This window comes from Eptesicus fuscus, chromosome 24 (assembly GCF_027574615.1).
Source record: "Eptesicus fuscus isolate TK198812 chromosome 24, DD_ASM_mEF_20220401, whole genome shotgun sequence".
NCBI lineage: Eukaryota > Metazoa > Chordata > Mammalia > Chiroptera > Vespertilionidae > Eptesicus > Eptesicus fuscus.
Window position 1 is genome coordinate 5,305,323 of NC_072496.1, and position 18,278 is coordinate 5,323,600.

At 52.4% G+C, this 18,278-nt stretch overlaps 2 protein-coding genes across 4 annotated transcripts in view; one reads left to right on the forward strand and one right to left on the reverse strand.

Moving 5' to 3' along the window:
• Nucleotides 1-1,660: 1,660 nt before the first annotated feature.
• LGALS8 (galectin 8) lies at nt 1,661-14,799 on the forward strand. 3 transcript variants are annotated; one of them, XM_054712974.1, is made up of 11 exons: nt 1,661-1,711; nt 6,285-6,436; nt 6,636-6,724; nt 7,864-8,074; nt 9,343-9,462; nt 10,529-10,585; nt 10,854-10,880; nt 11,006-11,128; nt 11,578-11,666; nt 13,986-14,151; nt 14,607-14,799. In XM_054712974.1, the coding sequence occupies exons 2-11, from the start codon at nt 6,395-6,397 to the stop codon at nt 14,754-14,756; spliced, it is 1,074 nt and encodes a 357-aa protein (XP_054568949.1). In that variant the 5' UTR covers nt 1,661-1,711; nt 6,285-6,394; the 3' UTR covers nt 14,757-14,799. The 3 variants fall into 3 exon arrangements, with proteins under 3 accessions (XP_054568949.1, XP_054568948.1, XP_054568950.1); XM_054712973.1 differs by lacking the exon at nt 1,661-1,711 and adding an exon at nt 3,956-4,076; XM_054712975.1 differs by lacking the exons at nt 1,661-1,711; nt 11,006-11,128 and adding an exon at nt 3,956-4,076.
• Nucleotides 14,800-17,237: 2,438 nt separating this feature from the next.
• Nucleotides 17,238-18,278, reverse strand: part of HEATR1 (HEAT repeat containing 1) — a 34,416-nt gene continuing 33,375 nt past the window's right edge. Inside the window, exon 45 of the mRNA XM_008149785.3 lies at nt 17,238-17,527. Within this exon, the coding sequence (XP_008148007.2) occupies nt 17,439-17,527 (89 nt within the window). The 3' untranslated portion in view covers nt 17,238-17,438. The remainder of the gene's footprint in view (nt 17,528-18,278) is intronic.

The following is an 18,278-nucleotide window of genomic DNA, read 5'->3' on the forward strand; positions in this document are numbered from 1 at the left end:
GTTCATAGGTCGACGCTCAACCACGGAGCCACGCCGGCCGGGCTGTGTTGCTCATTCTGGAGCCATTCACTCATTTCTCTATCCACTGAGCCAAACAGCCCAGGGCTCCCTTCCAATTCACTCATTTCTCGATTCAGATTCCCTGTGTGCGCCCACGGCCTTCTCTCTCCAAGCCTCGAGCCAACGACTGCTTCCATTTTTCACCGACAGGTGCAGAGCCAATGTGTGGGGTTGTCTTTCATATTTAATAACACTTTGGTTTTCTACCCTTGTCGCCGAAACAACACAATGACATGGGCCCAAAGAATTGATGAGATTGTTCTCTTTGCTCTGTGGGGGTTCAAGCTCCCTCCCTACCCCCACCACCCAGACGCTGTGCGCGCCACATAAACGCAGGGAGGCAGGTGTCTCTCCCCTTGTGTTTAGAGAGCGTCGTGGCGGAGATGCTAAGCCACGTGTGTGCTGGGTCCGCAGGAGCTCCAGGTGAGTGGGTGCTGCACCTGGTGGTACCACTAGAGGGAGCGCCTGGAGGGACTCGCCACTCGAGGAAGACAGCCTAGATCAGTGGTCGGCAAACGGCGGCTCTTGAGCCACATGCGGCTCTTTGGCCCCTTGAGTTTTTAGCAAAGGCCAGCCTAGGAGGACCCTAATTAAGTTAATCACAATGTACCTACCTATATAGTTTAAGTTTAAAAAACGTGGCTCTCCAAAGAAATTTCAATCGTCGTACTGTTGATATTTGGCTCTGCTGGCTAATGAGTTTGCCGACCACTGGGTTAGATGCCTCCTAGACATCAACCCTACATTTGCGTCGAGGGGCGGCCTGACACGACTGTTTCCCACCCCTTTTGGAAATGGAAAAGGGGGCGGCTTCCCACGACTTCCGGAGCCGAGCCACCATGTCCTTCTGTTGTCTGTGACACCCAGCGATCGTCTTCCTTGGAGGTGTCCGCCGCCTTTCGGGGGGATGTGTCTTCGGCCGTCGAAGGCAGTGCTTTGAAACGACTGGGTTTTTGCGATACTCGGTGTCGATGTATCTGAAGGGCGCACTTGTTAAGCCGCCTTCCCTTGGATCTCCTGTTTCAACATGAGTTGATCTGTTCCTTAGAAATAAAGGTTATTTTTGTCTAGGATAATGGGTGCTACAGAATTAAAGATGGATGCCAACCGCTATCTCTAATGGGTGCTTTTATGTAGATTCCAACACGGTCATCGCCTCTGTCGGTCCATCGGAAGGCGAGCGGGTGTCTAAAATGTGTCCTGGACACGAACGGTGCAAAGATAGGCAACGCCTTCCGTCGCCCTGGTCAGCTGGGCTCTGCGGGTAGAGCGTCAGTGCCTGGACCCAAGGGTCTTGAGTTTGATTCCGGTCAAGGGCACATGCCTCGGTTGCAGGCTAGACCCAGCCCTGGTCTGGGGTGCGTGGGGAAGGCCGCCCATCGATGTGTCTCTCTCTCACACATCGATGTTTCTGTCTCTCCCCCTCCCTTCCACTCTCTCTGAAAAACCAACGGAAGTATGTCCTGCAGTGAGGGTTAACAACCACAATAGGACAGCACGAGCCGTTGGGGTGAATTAATTTAATCTGCACTCGGAAGATCTCTCCCACCTCCAAGGTTCTTTCATTTTATGACAAAACCATAGTTCTAGAAGCTTGATTCCCACACCTGGGAAGACTAGATTTGGGACATGATCCTGTAAAACGTAAGAGGTAAGCCTGGTGAGTCTGAACACGGGGGCATCTGGTGGGCCAGAAAGAGATTGAGTACGTGGGTGGTTGAGTACGTGGGTGGTTGAGTACACGGGTGGTTGAGTACACGGGTGGTTGAGTACACGGGTGACTTTGTATACTTGGGTGGTGGTGCTGGTGTCGGATGTGGGAGAGGATCATTCACATGAGCACAGGCGGGAGTGTGTTGGTAAACGTTTAACATCTGGCTTGGGGGTGGGGTGGGGTGGGATGGGGTGGGGAGGGAGCCCTAAGTTGTAGCAGCTGCCTCTTGCCATGGTGTAAATGCTCCCATCCCGGCCAACTTCAAGGTGCGTCATTGGCTCTCCCGGGTGGTCGGAGGCAGGTCTAATACTCCACTGAGCCTGTTTTCCAAGGAAGGTCACAAACCATTGGTGGGGCTTGCCAACTTTTCAGGGAGTTTTAATGAAGAAAAAAAAAAAATGAGAATGCTTCACACACAACAAGAGTCTTGTTTTGCGAAATTTTAGTTTCCATCCTTTCAAGTGTGTACGTGACAAGTCACGATGTAAATGCAGTCCTTCCTTGTGGCTTGCTTGGGAAAGCTCTAAAAGGCGCTGCTGTGATATCTTCTGCCGTTAAAAGAAACAAAAATAAAAACAAAACAAGAACATAAGCCGAAACCGGTTTGGCTCAGTGGATAGAGCGTCGGCCTACGGACTGAAAGGTCCCGGGTTCGATTCCGGTCAAGGGCATGTACCTTGGTTGCGGGCACATCCCCAGTAGAGGGTGTGCAGGAGGCAGCTGATTGATGTTTCTAACTCTCTATCCCTCTCTCTTCCTCTCTGTAAAAAGTCAATAAAATATATTAAAAAAAAAAAACATAAAAAAGTCGCCCCCTTGAGTCCACGCTCTGGTCCTCTCCATGGCAAACCTTCGGGAACTGCTCCGCCGTCATTATTTCCGCCACTTCTTCCCCTCGTGTCTCAACGCAGCCCGTCAGCCAGTCAGTCACACGTGACCTCCGGGTTTCTAAGTCCGCTGGTTACTTCTATTGTTATTACTTTTTAATCCTCACCCGAAGGGGTTTTTCTCCATTGGTTCTTAGAGGTACGTGTGCTTTTGCCGGGAATCGAACCCGGGCCCCTTTGGTCCACCGGCCGATGCTCTACCCACTGAGCCCCCAGCTAGAGCCGTTGGCTGCTCCTCTGGCCCCTGACTTCTCGGCAGCATTTGTCACGACTGGCGGTTCCTTCTCTAGACTTTTCTTGTCTTCTGACACCTCTGGGCAGGGCTCCGGGGCTGCCCTCCTCAGCCTCCTGGTTCTCTGCTTGGCTTCTGTCCTGGCTCAGTGGGTCCAGTGGCTTCTGTCCTGGCTCAGTGGGTCCAGTGGCTTCTGTCCTGGGTCAGTGGGTCCAGTGGCTTCTGTCCTGGCTCAGTGGTCCCGTGGCTTCTGTCCTGGGTCAGTGGGTCCAGTGGCTTCTGTCCTGGGTCAGTGGGTCCAGTGGCTTCTGTCCTGGGTCAGTGGGTCCAGTGGCTTCTGTCCTGGGTCAGTGGGTCCAGTGGCTTCTGTCCTGGGTCAGTGGGTCCAGCAGTGGCTTCTGTCCTGGCTCAGTGGGTCCAGTGGCTTCTGTCCTGGGTCAGTGGGTCCCGTGGCTTCTGTCCTGGCTCAGTGGTCCCGTGGCTTCTGTCCTGGGTCAGTGGGTCCAGTGGCTTCTGTCCTGGGTCAGTGGGTCCAGTGGCTTCTGTCCTGGCTCAGTGGGTCCAGTGGCTTCTGTCCTGGGTCAGTGGGTCCAGTGGCTTCTGTCCTGGGTCAGTGGGTCCAGTGGCTTCTGTCCTGGGTCAGTGGGTCCAGCAGTGGCTTCTGTCCTGGCTCAGTGGGTCCAGCAGTGGCTTCTGTCCTGGCTCAGTGGTCCCGTGGCTTCTGTCCTGGCTCAGTGGTCCAGTGGATTCTGTCCTAGTGACCCCATCGGACCCAGGGCTGCCTCCCTCCCGGTTCCCAGCCCAGTGGCAGCCTCTCCCGAGGCACCAAACGCTCATCGGGAGCCTTTGGAGCCTCAGGCTCTTTGCACGACTGGCTCCCGCGGCTGCATCCGCCCCTCCTCTCACTCACCTTCACCTTCACCTTCACCTTCACCTCCACCTCCACCTCCTCCTGGAAAGAGCCGCCCCAGCAGCTCCCATTGCAACACCCCGTCTCCAGGGCGGAGTGACCCCAGACTCCGCCCCGTTCTCATCCCTCCCCCCCTCACCCCCGCGGCCGCCGGGCAGAATCGGAAACAGCGGCGGACTGAGCGCCGGGCGGTCCGTAGCCGCGGAGCCGAGCGGAACCGGAACCGGACGGACCCGCGGACACGCCCTCCGCCCAAGCGCCTCGCAGCCGCCGGTGAGTGCGCTGCTCTGCGCGGGGGGGCGCGGGGGGCGCCGCGGGAGGGTCCGACGGGAGGCCGTCCCGGGTGGAGCCGATGGGTGCCCTGTTCCCGCTCCCTCCTGCGATCTGGGGGGCCCCTCCGCCGCCCTCTGACCGGCGGGGACCTGGTGACCCTCCGCGGCCCCGGTGCGCTCGGCCGCCGGCTGCGGGTGACGCGGGGCTGGGAGCGCGACGGGGGCCCCTGCGAGGCGCGCGGGGTCGGGGACCGGGACGGGGTCGGGGACCGGGACGCCAGGTCGGCGCTAACCCGCGGGAGGCGGCGGCGGCTTTCTCCGTTGACCTGCGGCCGGTCAGGCGCTCTGGGCGGGTCCGGACTCCGGAAACTGGAGTTTCCTTCCTCTTCATGTTTAAGTCTTCATCTTCCCACGGGTCCCCTTTAAAAATCGGAGAGACAGCCACCGCGCTCACCCCTCCCTGGGAGTCCTAGCCACAGCGACCAGACAGGAAGAGACGAAGGGCATCCAGGTTGGAAAGGGGGAAGGAAAACGCTGTTACTCGCGGATGACAGGATATTGTGCACGGAAAACCCCAACACTAGTAATCTTAAAGGAATTTGGCAGCATAGCAGGACACAAAAATCAGCATCCAAAAAGCGATGGCTTCTTTTTTTTATACACCAATAATGAATTCTCAGAAAGAGAAACTAAACCAACAATCCCACTTACTATTGCAACAACAACAGAAAATTAAGGTCCTTAGGAATAAACTTAACCAAGGAGGTAAAAGACTTGTACTCGGAAAACTACAGGACGCTGAAAAAAGAGAGGAAGATAAAAACTGGTGGAAGGACATACCGTGTTCATGGATTGGTAGAATCAACATCATTAAAATAAAATGGCCATACTCCCCAAAGTAACCTGCAGATTCAATACAGTCCCCATTAAAATGCCAACAGCATAGTTCACAGATCTAGAACAAATACTCCAAAAATTTATAGGGAACAAAAAAAAAAAGACACCAAACAGCCGCAGCAATCCTGAGAAAGAAGAACGAAGTTGGAGGAATCACAATACCAGATCTCAAGTTACGCTGCAAAGCCACTGTAATCAAGACAGCCTGGTAATGGCACGAGAATAGGCATATAGATGAAAGGAACAGAACAGAGACCCCAGAAATCGACCCAAGCCATTACACTCAATATTTGACAAAGGAGGCAAGAGCATACAATGGAATCAAGACAGTCTCTTCAATAAATGGTGTTGGGAAAATTGGACAGACACATGCGAAAAAATGAAACTAGACCACCAACTTACACCATCCACAAGAATAAACTCAAAATGGTTAAAAAACTTAATGTAAGTCGTGAAACCATAAAAATCCTGGAAGAAACCATAGGCAGCAAAATCTCAGACATCTCTCATAGCAATATGTTTTTTGTTTTCTTTTTAAATATATTTTACTGATTTTTTACAGAGAGGAAGGGAGAGGGATAGAAAGTTAGAAACATCGATGAGAGAGAAACATTGATCAGCTGCCTCCTGCACAACTCCTACTGATAATGTGCCTGCAACCAAGGTACGTGCCCTTGACCGGAATCGAACCTGGGACCCTTCAGTCAGCAGGCCGACGCTCTATCCACTGAGCCAAACTGGTTTCGGCATCATAGCAATATGTTCACGGATACATCTCCTGGGGCAAAGGAAACTAAGGAGAAAATAAACAAATGGGACTACATGAAAATAAAAAGCTGCTGCACTGCAAAAGAAACCATCAACAAAATGAAAAGGGAGCCCACTGTATGGGAGGACATATTTGGCAACGATCCATCTGACAAAGGGTTAATATCCAAAATATATAAGGTACCCATACAACTTAACAAAAGGAAGACAATGCAATTAAAAAATGGGCAAAGGACTTAATAGACACTTCTCCAAAGTGAACATACAGATAGATGGCCAAGAGACATAGGAAAAAATGCTCAAAGTCACTGATCATCAGACGCAAATTAAAATGACAATGAGGTATCACCTCAGACCTGGATGTCTGAGATTTTGCTGCCAATATAAGTACACTCGGTGAGAACTGGGTGCAGATCTTTGATTGCAATATCATCCCATTATTTGGCAAATATCAGTGAAATAATTTATAACTTACCTTTTCAGGATAATTATGACATAAAGAAAAGTGATGCATTTTCTTTCCCTCTGTTTTGACTTTACACAGGGCAACTGCCTCCGTTTCAATCGAGGAAACCTTTAAGTGAAACTTGCCTTTAAAATCGGAGCTGGTACCCAGAAGAGAGACCGCAGTCGACCCTGAGGTGGAAGAGAAGGATGCTGTCCTTGAACAACCTGCAGAATGTCATCTACAACCCGGTAACAGTCTCTCTGAAGTCACTTCCTACCCTGGGCAGGATTGAGAGCAAACCCAGGGCTGCGGTGATGGCGCGGCTGTTGGAAAACAGTGAGGGCCACGTGGAAAATGCTGGGTTCCTGTGTGATAAAAGCGTGGTGCTTAACGACGTAGTCTTTCCGCTTCTTGTAAACGCGCATTTGTTCAAATCATTTCCCCCAGATAATCCCCTATGTTGGGACCATCCCTGAGCAGTTGATGCCTGGAACTTTGATCGTGATCCGCGGGCACGTTCCTGGGGACTCAGACAGGTGAGACCGCGTTGCGTTCGCTGAAGAAGAACACGAAGAAGCTGTCTCCTTGTGACAATAACGTAACGCGGGAGAGACTTTTGGGTACTCGAGGCTGATCTTGCTTCCGTCAGCATTCTGGCCCAGATGCTGAGATGGAATGAGTAACTGAAATAGATGTTATTTGGGTTTTTATTTTAATTTTATTTCTCTAAGTCTGATCTCATTATAAAGAACGAGAGGCCTGGTGCAAGGATTTGTGCACCGGTGGGGTCCCTCGGTCTGGCCTGCACCCTCCCACAATTTGGGACCCCTTGGGGGATGTCGGACCGCCGGTTTCGGCCCGGTCCCCGCAGGCCAGGCCGAGGGCACCGGGCCTCTAGTATGCATATAAGATCTTCGGTTAATCTCTTCGCGCCCTCCCCCTTCCCTCTGAGATTCACCAGTCTGTTCCATGTTTCCATGCCTGTGCATTGAGCGTCTGCCCCCTGGTGGTCAGTGCGTGTCAGAGCTAACGGTCGAACGGTGGCTTAGGCTTTTATATATATAGATTGGATGTATGGTTAGTGAGGGGAACCGTGGTCAGACGACAGGGACAGAGTCCAGTTGCAGGGTCCCTCCCACAGCTTCTCCTAAGGCCTGTTTGGGTCGTTTTTACCTGATGGGCTGGGTACAAACTGTGGACGAGGCCGTATCTGTTAGAGTTGGGCTCAGGTCAGTGGCTGCCGCCCACATGACAGTGGCTTAAAGGAAAGAGTCGGGTCTGAAGGAGACAGCTGCTGCCAAGTCTAGAGAAGCAGGCCTCCTCTGGCGTCCGCTCTGCTGTCCCAGGGGAAGGCCTCTTTCCGGGGATTCTTGGCGCTAGAATTGCAGCCTCACATTGTGCGTTGGGTGGCTGGGTGGGAGCATGCGCTGTTGGTAGGGAAGGCCAGGGTATGGACTAGGGAGGCCGGAGAACGGAGGCTCCCTCTGGACAGACGGGGCCCCAGCCACAGCCCCGGGGTCTGTTACGAAGGAAGAAGGGAAGGAAGCGTGGTGAGGCCGTGTGGCTGGAGGAGGAGAGGGTCCGCCATGTGTTCCCCCCGCCTGGATTCCCTGCTCTGGGCCCCCACTCCGCGCAGCCTCCCTCCCCCGTGCTCAGGTGCCGTCTCTCCTCCCAGGTTCCAGGTGGACTTGCAGTGCGGCAGCAGCGTGAACCCCCGAGCGGACGTGATCTTTCACTTCAACCCACGTTTCAAAAGGACCAACTGCATTGTCTGCAACACCCTCAAAAACGAGAAATGGGGGCGAGAGGAGATCACCTACGACATGCCGTTCCGGAAGGAGAAGTCCTTCGAGATCGTGATGATGGTGCTGAAGGACAAATTCCAGGTGGCGTTCGGAGGCTAAGCGTTGAACCTCACTCGTGGGCGTGCGCAGGACGCTTTCCCCGTGGGGCGCTCCCCCTCACGTTTCTCAAAGCCAGAGAGTCTGGCTGTGTGACTGCTCTCCGTGCAGGGGCCACGCAGGGGCCCTCGGTGAGGCGGGAGCCACGGCTCCTCCCTGATCATGTTTCGCCTCGCAGGGCGGAGCTCAGTTCTGAAACGGCCCAGCCCCGTGTTAATTGTGGGGTTAGTGGTTATAACCATGACCCAAGGGGTGGGGCTGATGACAGGTGGGAATGCAGAAGCCAGGATCCCGGCGTGAAGTCGGGTCCTGCCCACAAGGTGGTTCTCTAGGGTCGTGGGGTTTCAGATGCAGAGAGCTCAGAAATCCCGGGCGTGGTAGTCCTGGCGGCCATGAGCATCTCCTCCTCGCGGCCTGTGGGACGGAGAACGTGGTCCCACAGCCCTTCCCCTGCTCGCCTTCACGCACCATCGAGAGAAGGCTCCCGCTCCTGGGGGAGTCCTTCCTGCCCTCAGGACCCGCCCCCACCCAGGACATGGCCCCTAAGCCTCCTGAACTCCACGCACCCTCCCTCCTCCGGCCTTTGGGCCCCTGTTCGTACCGTGCTTTGTTTTTTTTCCCGTTTATTTTGCCCGCCACCGGGGTTTGAAGCTCCTTTTGCTTAGAGACCAGACCGTCTGTATTCTGCGGGTGTTTTCCCAGGATTCCCAGCACAGCACCTGCATTGGGAGGGAGGGAGGAGCTGCGTGCGCTGGCACCTGCTGTGTCAGGCTGAGCCGGGACCCACAGCAGGGCCTCTTCCCCTCACACGGCAGCCCTGTGGGGACTTGCCCGGGGTCATTCATTCCCCAAGGGCAGCAAAGGCAGGCTGAGCGCCTGCCCCCTGCACTGTGGGCTTTCGGAGGAGGGCACCCTTGCGGGGCGGGTCTCTCCTGGGCTCACAGGCCTCCCGGGCATCCGGGACCTCTGAATCCCGGAGGTCTCGTCTATGCACAGATACATACATGCATACCCACGTATGTGCACGCGTGCGCGACTGGTGTGCAGAGAGGGACGGACGTAGGCGTTAATGAGATCAGGAAGGCGGGAGAAGATAAACCCTGCGGGTGGCGTGAGGCTGCCAGTCCGTCTGGGCAGACGGAGTGGGGCCTGTGGGAGAGGGGTAAACTGAAAATTCAGCCCGAGTAAACACTGCAGTTTGTGTAAACCAGTAAGGTGACTCTGTTAACTGGCTGGACACGGTGCCCCCCCAGGTGGCTGTCAATGGGAAGCACACACTGCTCTACGCCCACAGGATTAGCCCCGAGAAGATCGACACGCTGGGCATCTACGGCAAAGTGAACGTCCACTCGGTCGGGTTCAGCTTCAGCTCGGTGAGTGCCCTCCCCTCCCAGGGGCCTTCAGGGGTTTCCGATGAAGTGGAAGGAAACCCCTCCCGCTGACGCCCGGACCCCCGATGCTCTGCTGCCTGCAGACCTCCAATCGGGGGCAGTTCCAACCAAAAGCCCTTGTAGCCGCTGGGCTGTTCCCTCGACCCAGGAGGATGGGGGAGTCTTTCTCCAAGATGTTTCCTGGAGCCCTGACCGGTTTGGCTCAGTGGATAGAGCGTCGGCCTGTGGACTGAAGGGTCCCGGGTTCGATTCCGGTCGGGGGCATGTACCTTGGTTGCGGGCACATCCGCAGTGTGAGGTGTGCGGGAGGCAGCTGATCGATGTCTCTCTCTCATCGATGTTTCTAACTCTCTGTCCCTCTCCCTTCCTCTCTGTAAAAAATCAATAAAATATATTTAAAAAAAAAAAAAAAGATGTTTCCTGGAGGTGGGCTGTCTGGCCAAGGGGTGTCTGCATTTTACGTTGTGGTTGAAAGTGCTAACTTGCTCTCCAAGAATACTAAAGCATAATTCTCAAGCATATTTTTTTTTTTTTAAAAAGTGGCCCTAGCTGGTTTGGCTCACTGGATAGAGCGTCATCCTGGGGACTGAAGGGTCCCAGGTTCGATTCCGGTCAAGGGCATGTACCTTGGTTGTGGGCACATCCCCAATGGGGCGTGTGCAGGAGGCAGCTGATCGATGCTTCTCTCTCATCGATGTTTCTAGCTCTCTATCCCTCTCCCTTCCTCTCTGTAAAAATATATATATTTAAAAAAAAAATTAAAAAATTTTAAAAAAAGGTGTATTGATTTGAGAGAGGGAGCAAGGGAGAGGGAGATAGAAACATTTCTGTTGATCGATTCGCTGCCTCCTGCATGCCCCCTGCCAGGAATCGAGTCCACAACCCTGGCATGTGCCCTGACCAGGAATCAAACCTTCAACCTCTCGGTGCCCGGGTCCCCGCTCAACCCCTGAGCCCCACTGGCTGGGCTGTAATTCTTTTTGTTAGGTCAGCCACATTACACTTGGAATCGGATGGATGGTAAAGATTCCTCTTCTCTTTTCTTCAGGATTTAAGGAGTGCCCAGGCACCCACTCTGGAAGTGACAGTTCTAAATGGAGAAGATGTAAGTGTCAGATCTTTTCATGAACCACCAGTTTAAAACGGGGGATACAGGATTCAGCTTGTCCTTCCAGCTTGAGTAGCCCTGACGACTCCAGACCACGCCGCCATGGGGCTCTTGTTGCCTGGGTATCGGCCTCATGGCAGAGCAGGCACTGGTCCCAGCCGGGCTGGCTCGGGACACTAGTGAGATCCAGTTACTGCTGTTACGTCCACAGCGCTGTGGTTCTTTCCTTTCAGGCGTCCTCATTCTGTCTCTCTCCCCCCCGTAGGTACCAAATGCCGGCATGTCACAATTTGTAAGTACTTTTGCCTGTTAGAATACGTAGAACATTCTAGAAAGCTGCCCAGTGAGCGAGTGGTTTAAATGCTGGAAGACAGCGCCATTCATCCCATCCCTCACTGCAGACCTGTCTCCCTACAGCCTAGTAATAGAGGAGACACTGATAAAATCGTACCCAGATCTGTCTACACCAAGAGCAAAGGTTCGACTGCCCATCACACTTTGACTTGCGCCAAAATACTACCTATCAACTGTTTGTCGAAGGTTTGAAGAGCCCCCAATTTTACTCCTGTAGGACACGTGACGTTTTAATTTGCTGATAATGGTACCTCCACCCTCAGGAGGAGCCCAGAGCAGCCACCTGGCATTTGTGTGCTGTCCCTGGTCAGCTCAGGCCCCAGGCCCCTGAGGAGCCATCAGTGGTTCCCTCCCTGCCGCCTCGAGGCAGGAGCAGCGCTTCCGCCCCCACCCCCAGGCTCCTCAGCGGAGCTTCCCTCCCTCAGGACACCAGTCCCTCCACGCCCATCCTCTCACCAGTGTTTGCCAGGAGCCAGGCACAGGTCCTGCTGGGGACCCGCCCGGGACCAAGGCAGACACAGGCTGTCCCTTCAGGGGGTTACAGCCTCAGCCTTCGAACGCTTCCGTGTCTGGACGGTTTTCCCACAAGAGGGCCTCCTGCAGGCTTCCTGGTGCCCACTGTGGTCTCTTTTCAGACTCTGCCTTTCGTGGCGAGGTTGAACTCCTCCATGGGCCCTGGGCGGACTGTCGTCATTAAAGGAGAAGTGAACGCAAAGGCCAAAGGGTTGGTATCACTGAGTTAACGGTAATAGTGCAACCCTCTTCCACGTGTAATAGTGCAGCCCTCTTCCACGTGTGATAGTGCAGCCCTCTTCCACGTGTAACAGTGCAACCCTCTTCCACGTGTAACAGTGCAGCCCTCTTCCACGTGTAATAGTGCAGCCCTCTTCCACGTGTAATAGTGCAACCCTCTTCCACACTTAATAGTGCAGCCCTCTTCCACGTGTAATAGTGCAGCCCTCTTCCACGTGTGATAGTGCAGCCCTCTCCCACGTGTGATAGTGCAGCCCTCTCCCACGTGTGATAGTGCAGCCCTCTTCCACGTGTAACAGTGCAGCCCTCTTCCACGTGTGATAGTGCAGCCCTCTTCCACGTGTAATAGTGCAGCCCTCTTCCACGTGTAATAGTGCAGCCCTCTTCCACGTGTAATAGTGCAGCCCTCTTCCACGTGTAATAGTGCAGCCCTCTTCCACGTGTAATAGTGCAACCCTCTTCCACACTTAATAGTGCAGCCCTCTTCCACGTGTAATAGTGCAGCCCTCTTCCACGTGTAATAGTGCAACCCTCTTCCACAAGTAATAGTGCAACCCTCATCCACATGTAATAGTGCAGCCCTCTTCCACATGATAGTGCAGCCCTCTTCCACGTGTAATAGTGCAGCCCTCTTCCACGTGTAATAGTGCAGCCCTCTTCCACGTGTAACGTGCAACCCTCTTCCACGTGTAATAGTGCAGCCCTCTTCCACGTGTAATAGTGCAGCCCTCTTCCACGTGTAATAGTGCAGCCCTCGTCCACGTGTAATAGTGCAGCCCTCTTCCACGTGTAATAGTGCAGCCCTCTCCCACGTGTGATAGTGCAGCCCTCTCCCACGTGTAATAGTGCAGCCCTCTCCCACGTGTGATAGTGCAGCCCTCTCCCACGTGTGATAGTGCAGCCCTCTCCCACGTGTGATAGTGCAGCCCTCTCCCACGTGTGATAGTGCAGCCCTCTCCCACGTGTGATAGTGCAGCCCTCTTCCACGTGTGATAGTGCAGCCCTCTTCCACGTGTGACAGTGCAACCCTCTTCCACGTGTAACAGTGCAGCCCTCTTCCACGTGTAACAGTGCAGCCCTCTTCCACGTGTGATAGTGCAGCCCTTGTCCACGTGTGACAGTGCAGCCCTCGTCCACGTGATAGTGCAGCCCTCGTCCACATGTGATAGTGCAACCCTCTTCCATGTGTAATAGTGCAGCCCTCTTCCACGTGTGATAGTGCAGCCCTCTCCCACGTGTAATAGTGCAGCCCTCTTCCACATGTAATAGTGCAGCCCTCTTCCACATGATAGTGCAGCCCTCTTCCACGTGTAATAGTGCAGCCCTCGTCCACGTGTAATAGTGCCACACACTTCCACGTGTGATAGTGCAGCCCTCTTCCACGTGTGACAGTGCAACCCTCTTCCACGTGTAACAGTGCAGCCCTCTTCCACGTGTAACAGTGCAGCCCTCTTCCACGTGTAACAGTGCAGCCCTCTTCCACGTGTGATAGTGCAACCCTCTTCCACGTGTAACAGTGCAACCCTCTTCCACGTGTAACAGTGCAACCCTCTTCCACGTGTAATAGTGCAGCCCTCTTCCACGTGTAATAGTGCAGCCCTCTTCCACGTGTCTCCTCTGGGCTCTCACTGCACAACTGTCTTGTGAGATCCCAGTAGCGCTGGGGTCCCAGTCCTCATCTGGAAGGTGAGGCTGATACCGCAAGAGGAAGTCAGGTTGCTCACTAGTTGGTGGCAGAACCAGGACTAAATCCGAATGTTGTGGCCAGACTCAGGGTGGCCCCTCCTCCCCTGGTAGAATCCAGGGCAGCCCTGTAGCTCTTGTTAGGGCCCCTCTTGTCACGTAACTTGTAAAATGTCTGCTTTATGGGCCTTCTCCAGAGATATTCAGATTCTGAAAGCTTGAAAAGAGAGGTCTTTCCTAGACAGAAGTACACTTCCAAGAACAGAACACATAAACGTGAGGAGAATCCCTTCTTGACAGGACCCTGCCCCCCGCAGCTGAAGAAATCACTCGGCTTATCCTTCTAAACCCTCAGCTTCCTCCCAACCAGATCCGTACCCTCTACGTTGATTTTAAAGTGTTATTTTTTAAATCTTTATTTTACAAATAACATACTTATGTCTATGGAATGCTAACTTGGAATTTCAAGTTTCATTTCACCTTTCTGTGTTCCTATGGCCATATGCATATTTGTTTTGTGTAGTTAAAACCAGTTCAGTTCTGATTGTTAAATTTCAGAAAGTGCACTACTCTCTTCTACTTGAATTTTTTTTTTTTGTCTTAAAAGCTTTAATGTTGACCTGATATCAGGAAAATCAAAGGATATTGCTCTCCACCTGAACCCACGCCTGAATAGTAAAGCATTTATAAGGAATTCTTTCCTTCAAGAGTCCTGGGGAGAAGAGGAGAGAAATATTACCTGTTTCCCATTTAGTCCTGGGATGTACTTTGAGGTAAGATTGTATTTTGGAAATGGGATAGGGAAAAGAATCCTGGGAGCAGGGGTAAGACAAATGGTCCGTGCAGATCAAGCCCTACTGTGCAGGTGTGTGTGTGGGTTTTATTGCGAGATTGTATTTTCAATGTGCTATTTATAGCATACAGTCAGTGCAAATGGCAAACCCAGCAGAATGGAATTATTGGACATTTGCTGTTATATCAAACACTGGATAGCCCGTTAGTTAACAGGACTTTTAGCAGGAACCTTGTCTGTCCTGGGGTAACGTGTTTAATGCCCACTGCATACGAAGACACGGGAGCCGTGAACTGCCTGCACGGCCATCACCCCTGTGGCTTACACACAGCTTTGGGCGGCAGTCCTTTCTCCCAGGAAGTGAGTCCGTTTGTTCAAGGAACAAAAATTTTTAAACCAAGGGAGGCACTAATGTTGCACGTCCCTTCCTTTCAGATGATCATTTATTGTGACGTTAAGGAGTTCAAGGTTGCGGTGAATGGCGTCCACAGCCTGGAGTACAAGCACAGGTTTAAGGAGCTCCCCAGTATCGACACCCTGGAGATTGACGGAGACATCCAGCTACTGGAAGTGAGGAGCTGGTAGCTGACACGACCACAAAAACTGAAATACAGAATGGCTTACGTGACCCTGGCCTTGTGAAAATGCATCGCACGTCCACACTACCTGTGTATATAGTTAAGATGAGCTTCGCAGCATGTCCTCCTGGTGTTCTGACTTGTCATGCAGGTGGCTGTCTAGCGCAGGAGGAGGAAGTTGGAGGCGGCAGCAGCTTATGCGTTATTCAGGCCCCTGCTCGCTCCCCACCCGGCCTCTTGTTTGTAACCCGCTTCTGTCACCAGGCACTGGTGAGGGGCCCGCTCTGCTGTTGCCAGCACCGTGCCGGGAGCTGGGATGGATGTCCAGGGGTGCCCACGGCCATGTTCCTTAGGCCCTTCTGTGTCGGCCCTTGTGCCACTGCCGGTCAGATACACTCACCAGGGCCCTGGAATGACTCGGCCAGTAAATCACCCAAGACGTTAATTATAGGAGACACTACTACAGCCCCAGGGACCACATTCTTAAGGAGCCTTCTCTCATCCCCGCAGCTGGGGAGTTGATACTGACTTACATCTGGCAGTTCCCTTTAACATAATAAGCACCTAACTGTAAGCGCTACCAAATCATTAACACTCTCACATGCACACAGCACAGAGATTAAGGCAGCAAAACGAAGCAAAACCAACAAAAACAAATGGTGTTGAAATTCATTTGATGTCAATCACACTTCTGTACCAGTGAGTGGTTACTGTGGAGTATTTGTTTATGAATTTAGGGTGAGTTAAAGGTCCGCACATACCTGTACAGAGTTAAGGTAGAAGCGAGAGGAATTCAATTGGCAGATGTTTCTGGGTAACAAAGCAAAGTCAAGAGTTGATGTGATGTTTATGAAACAGGCCCTACCAGAAAGTGAGCTAGACCAGGAGACCAAAGTAGAGCGGCAACATAAACGCCTGCTGGTTGTCCGCATGCAAAGCAACATTGCCTCTCTGCTTTTCCAAAGATTAGTCCATCATTAGGCCGAGATCAAAACACTGTTCTACCCTAAGTGATTAAATCAGACCTGTATCAGCAAGTTCAAGTGTTGCATTTCTGTAATTTTTTCTATTATTCTTTGAAACGAGTTGGCAGAACTCTTACATGTCAGGTCTTGTTACAGGAAACTTAAAAGGTGTGGGAGTGGGGAGGTAAAAAGCTACATCAGCCAGATCATTTTGTCGTATCAAACTGCTGAGCTGGATTCTGCCAGGATTTAGGAGTATTTTCATAACAGATACTTATTTTTTAATACCCCTATACTGAAAAGAATACTATTACCAATATATATATTTTAAAGTACCCACTCAGTGTAGAAACTTCTAGCATTCTTTCCCACGTTTCCCTGTTAATTTATTATGCCGAGTCTTGCCAAACTCAAAAGAAAAAAAACAAACATTGATGGGGGCGGGAGGGCACGAAGACTAGAATCCCAGGGTTGTTTTTTTCTTCCTGAAAGATTGCATGACTGAGATCTTGCTCTAAGTCCAATAGTTCATTTTCATTTTACATGGAGATTGTAAAACAAAGGACTGATTCTTTGATAGAATACAAAATCTTAAGATGTTTTTGAAGTGAAGCTATTAGCAGTTATGACAATCTAAAACTTTTCTTGAAGAGAACATGCGTATCTCTAAACTGCACGTCAGCCTTTTGCTTCTTTGTGACGACTCTGTCACTGAGACATCATATAGGGATTAGAGAACTTAAAAAAAAAATCCGATTCTTTCTCAAACAAGTGACTCTTGGTTACCACCAGTGGGAAAGTGGGCCTCCTACTCCCGGGGGAGTGGGTGCCGGGGGAGTGGCTTCCAGTTGGTGGATATGCCAGGTGTAGCTGTTTTATAAACAGCCTGTAGGCCCTGACCAGTTTGGCTCAGTGGATAGAGCGTTGGCTTACAGACTGAAGGGTCCCAGGTTTGATTCCGGTCAAGGGCATGTACCTTGGTTGCGGGCACATCCCCAGTGGGGGGTGGGCAGGAGGCAGCTGATCGATGTTTCTCTCTCATCTCATGTTTCTGGCTCTCTATCCCTCTCCCTTCCTCTCTGTAAAAAAATCAATAAAATATATTTTTAAAAAAACAAAACACAGCCTGTAGCCTCTGCCCCCGCAAAAGGCCGAAAGATAAAGGAGATAATCATTGTCCCGAGTGAAAAATACATTCTAGAACGACTGCCCCCTATGGGCACACAAAAAAGTCAAGGCTGAAGTGTTATCTACCCAAAATGAAAGTAAAAGTCCAAATGGCTTTACAGTCAAAAGCATTCTTGTTGAAAGCCAAATAACTCATTTTCTTAAAGTGAGGAAAATGTCTTGCTTTGAGGGAAATGTGACCTGGCCACCACGTGCGTAAGACATTCCTTTACCGAAGAGCTAAGGCTTGCACTTGCCGTCCAGTGGGTACTGCCAGCTGGGGTGCGAGGATGCGACCTGTCTGTAACGGCAGCCCCGGTCAGAGTGACCAATGAACGCTGAAACAACACAGCCGCCCGTATCAAACCACCATGTGTCATTTACTCTGCAATTCTGTACAGATGGCAGGAGGGGTTGGATGGAGTACAAACCAGGGAGGAATCCTGTCAAGTCCACGTTGGTGTTAAGGCACCAAAACTAACATGGCACCAAACACCCAAAATAAAAATATAAAATACCAATCCGAACTCGGAACAGAGTGCGCACCCCGCCCCGGGTTAGAAGTAGCTCTGCAGCGGCTCCCCCAGGACGGCCTCCAGCTGCTGCACTGTCCGCTGGCACTGATGCTCGACCTCTTCACACTCATCTAGAAATGCAAGGACACGGGTCAGCTTCCTGCCCCGGTTCCCCCCGCCTCATCCAGGCGTCCCCCGTCTCTGGCCACCAGTCCGCAGACAGGGAAGCACATGAGAGAAGCGGAGGCACCTGGAGCTTCCGCATTCCTGTGCCTTCCTCCCTGCCAGGGCCTCAGGCTTGGAAGACGGAGCCCAACAGAGGCCCCCAAAGAAAATTCCCAATTCCTGGCGGGGCCGCGCTCCAGGCCGTAAGAACCAGGCGCACGTCCTTTGTGGAGATGAGCAGTGAATCATGAACATGAATGCGTGGCCGCCTTGTCGCCATCCCCTGCTTAGGGGGAAGCCCCACTGTCATTCCTTGGGCTGCGCTGTGCCTGGTGCTTCCTGGGCCCCGTGTCCACACCGCACACCCGGCTCCCACCCCAGCTCCAACTGTCACACGTGCTTTGTTGGTTCATCAAGTTACATAATCCCCTAAAGCTTCTAGTGCTTTCCTTTATGAAATGGGCACTGCAAAGGCTTATACGGTCCAGGGGATAATGAGGACTGTGCCCAGCACGGAGTAGACACTGGTCGCAGTGAACAGGAAGCTGTCCTAGGCTGCCTCAATGCCCTAGCCATCGTGACACAATAGTCTACATCTGCAGCCAAAACACGTGTGTGAGGGCCGAAACCGGTTTGGCTCAGTGGATAGAGCGTCGGCCTGCGGACTCAAGGGTCCCAGGTTCGATTCCAGTCAGGGGCATGTGCCTTGGTTGCGGG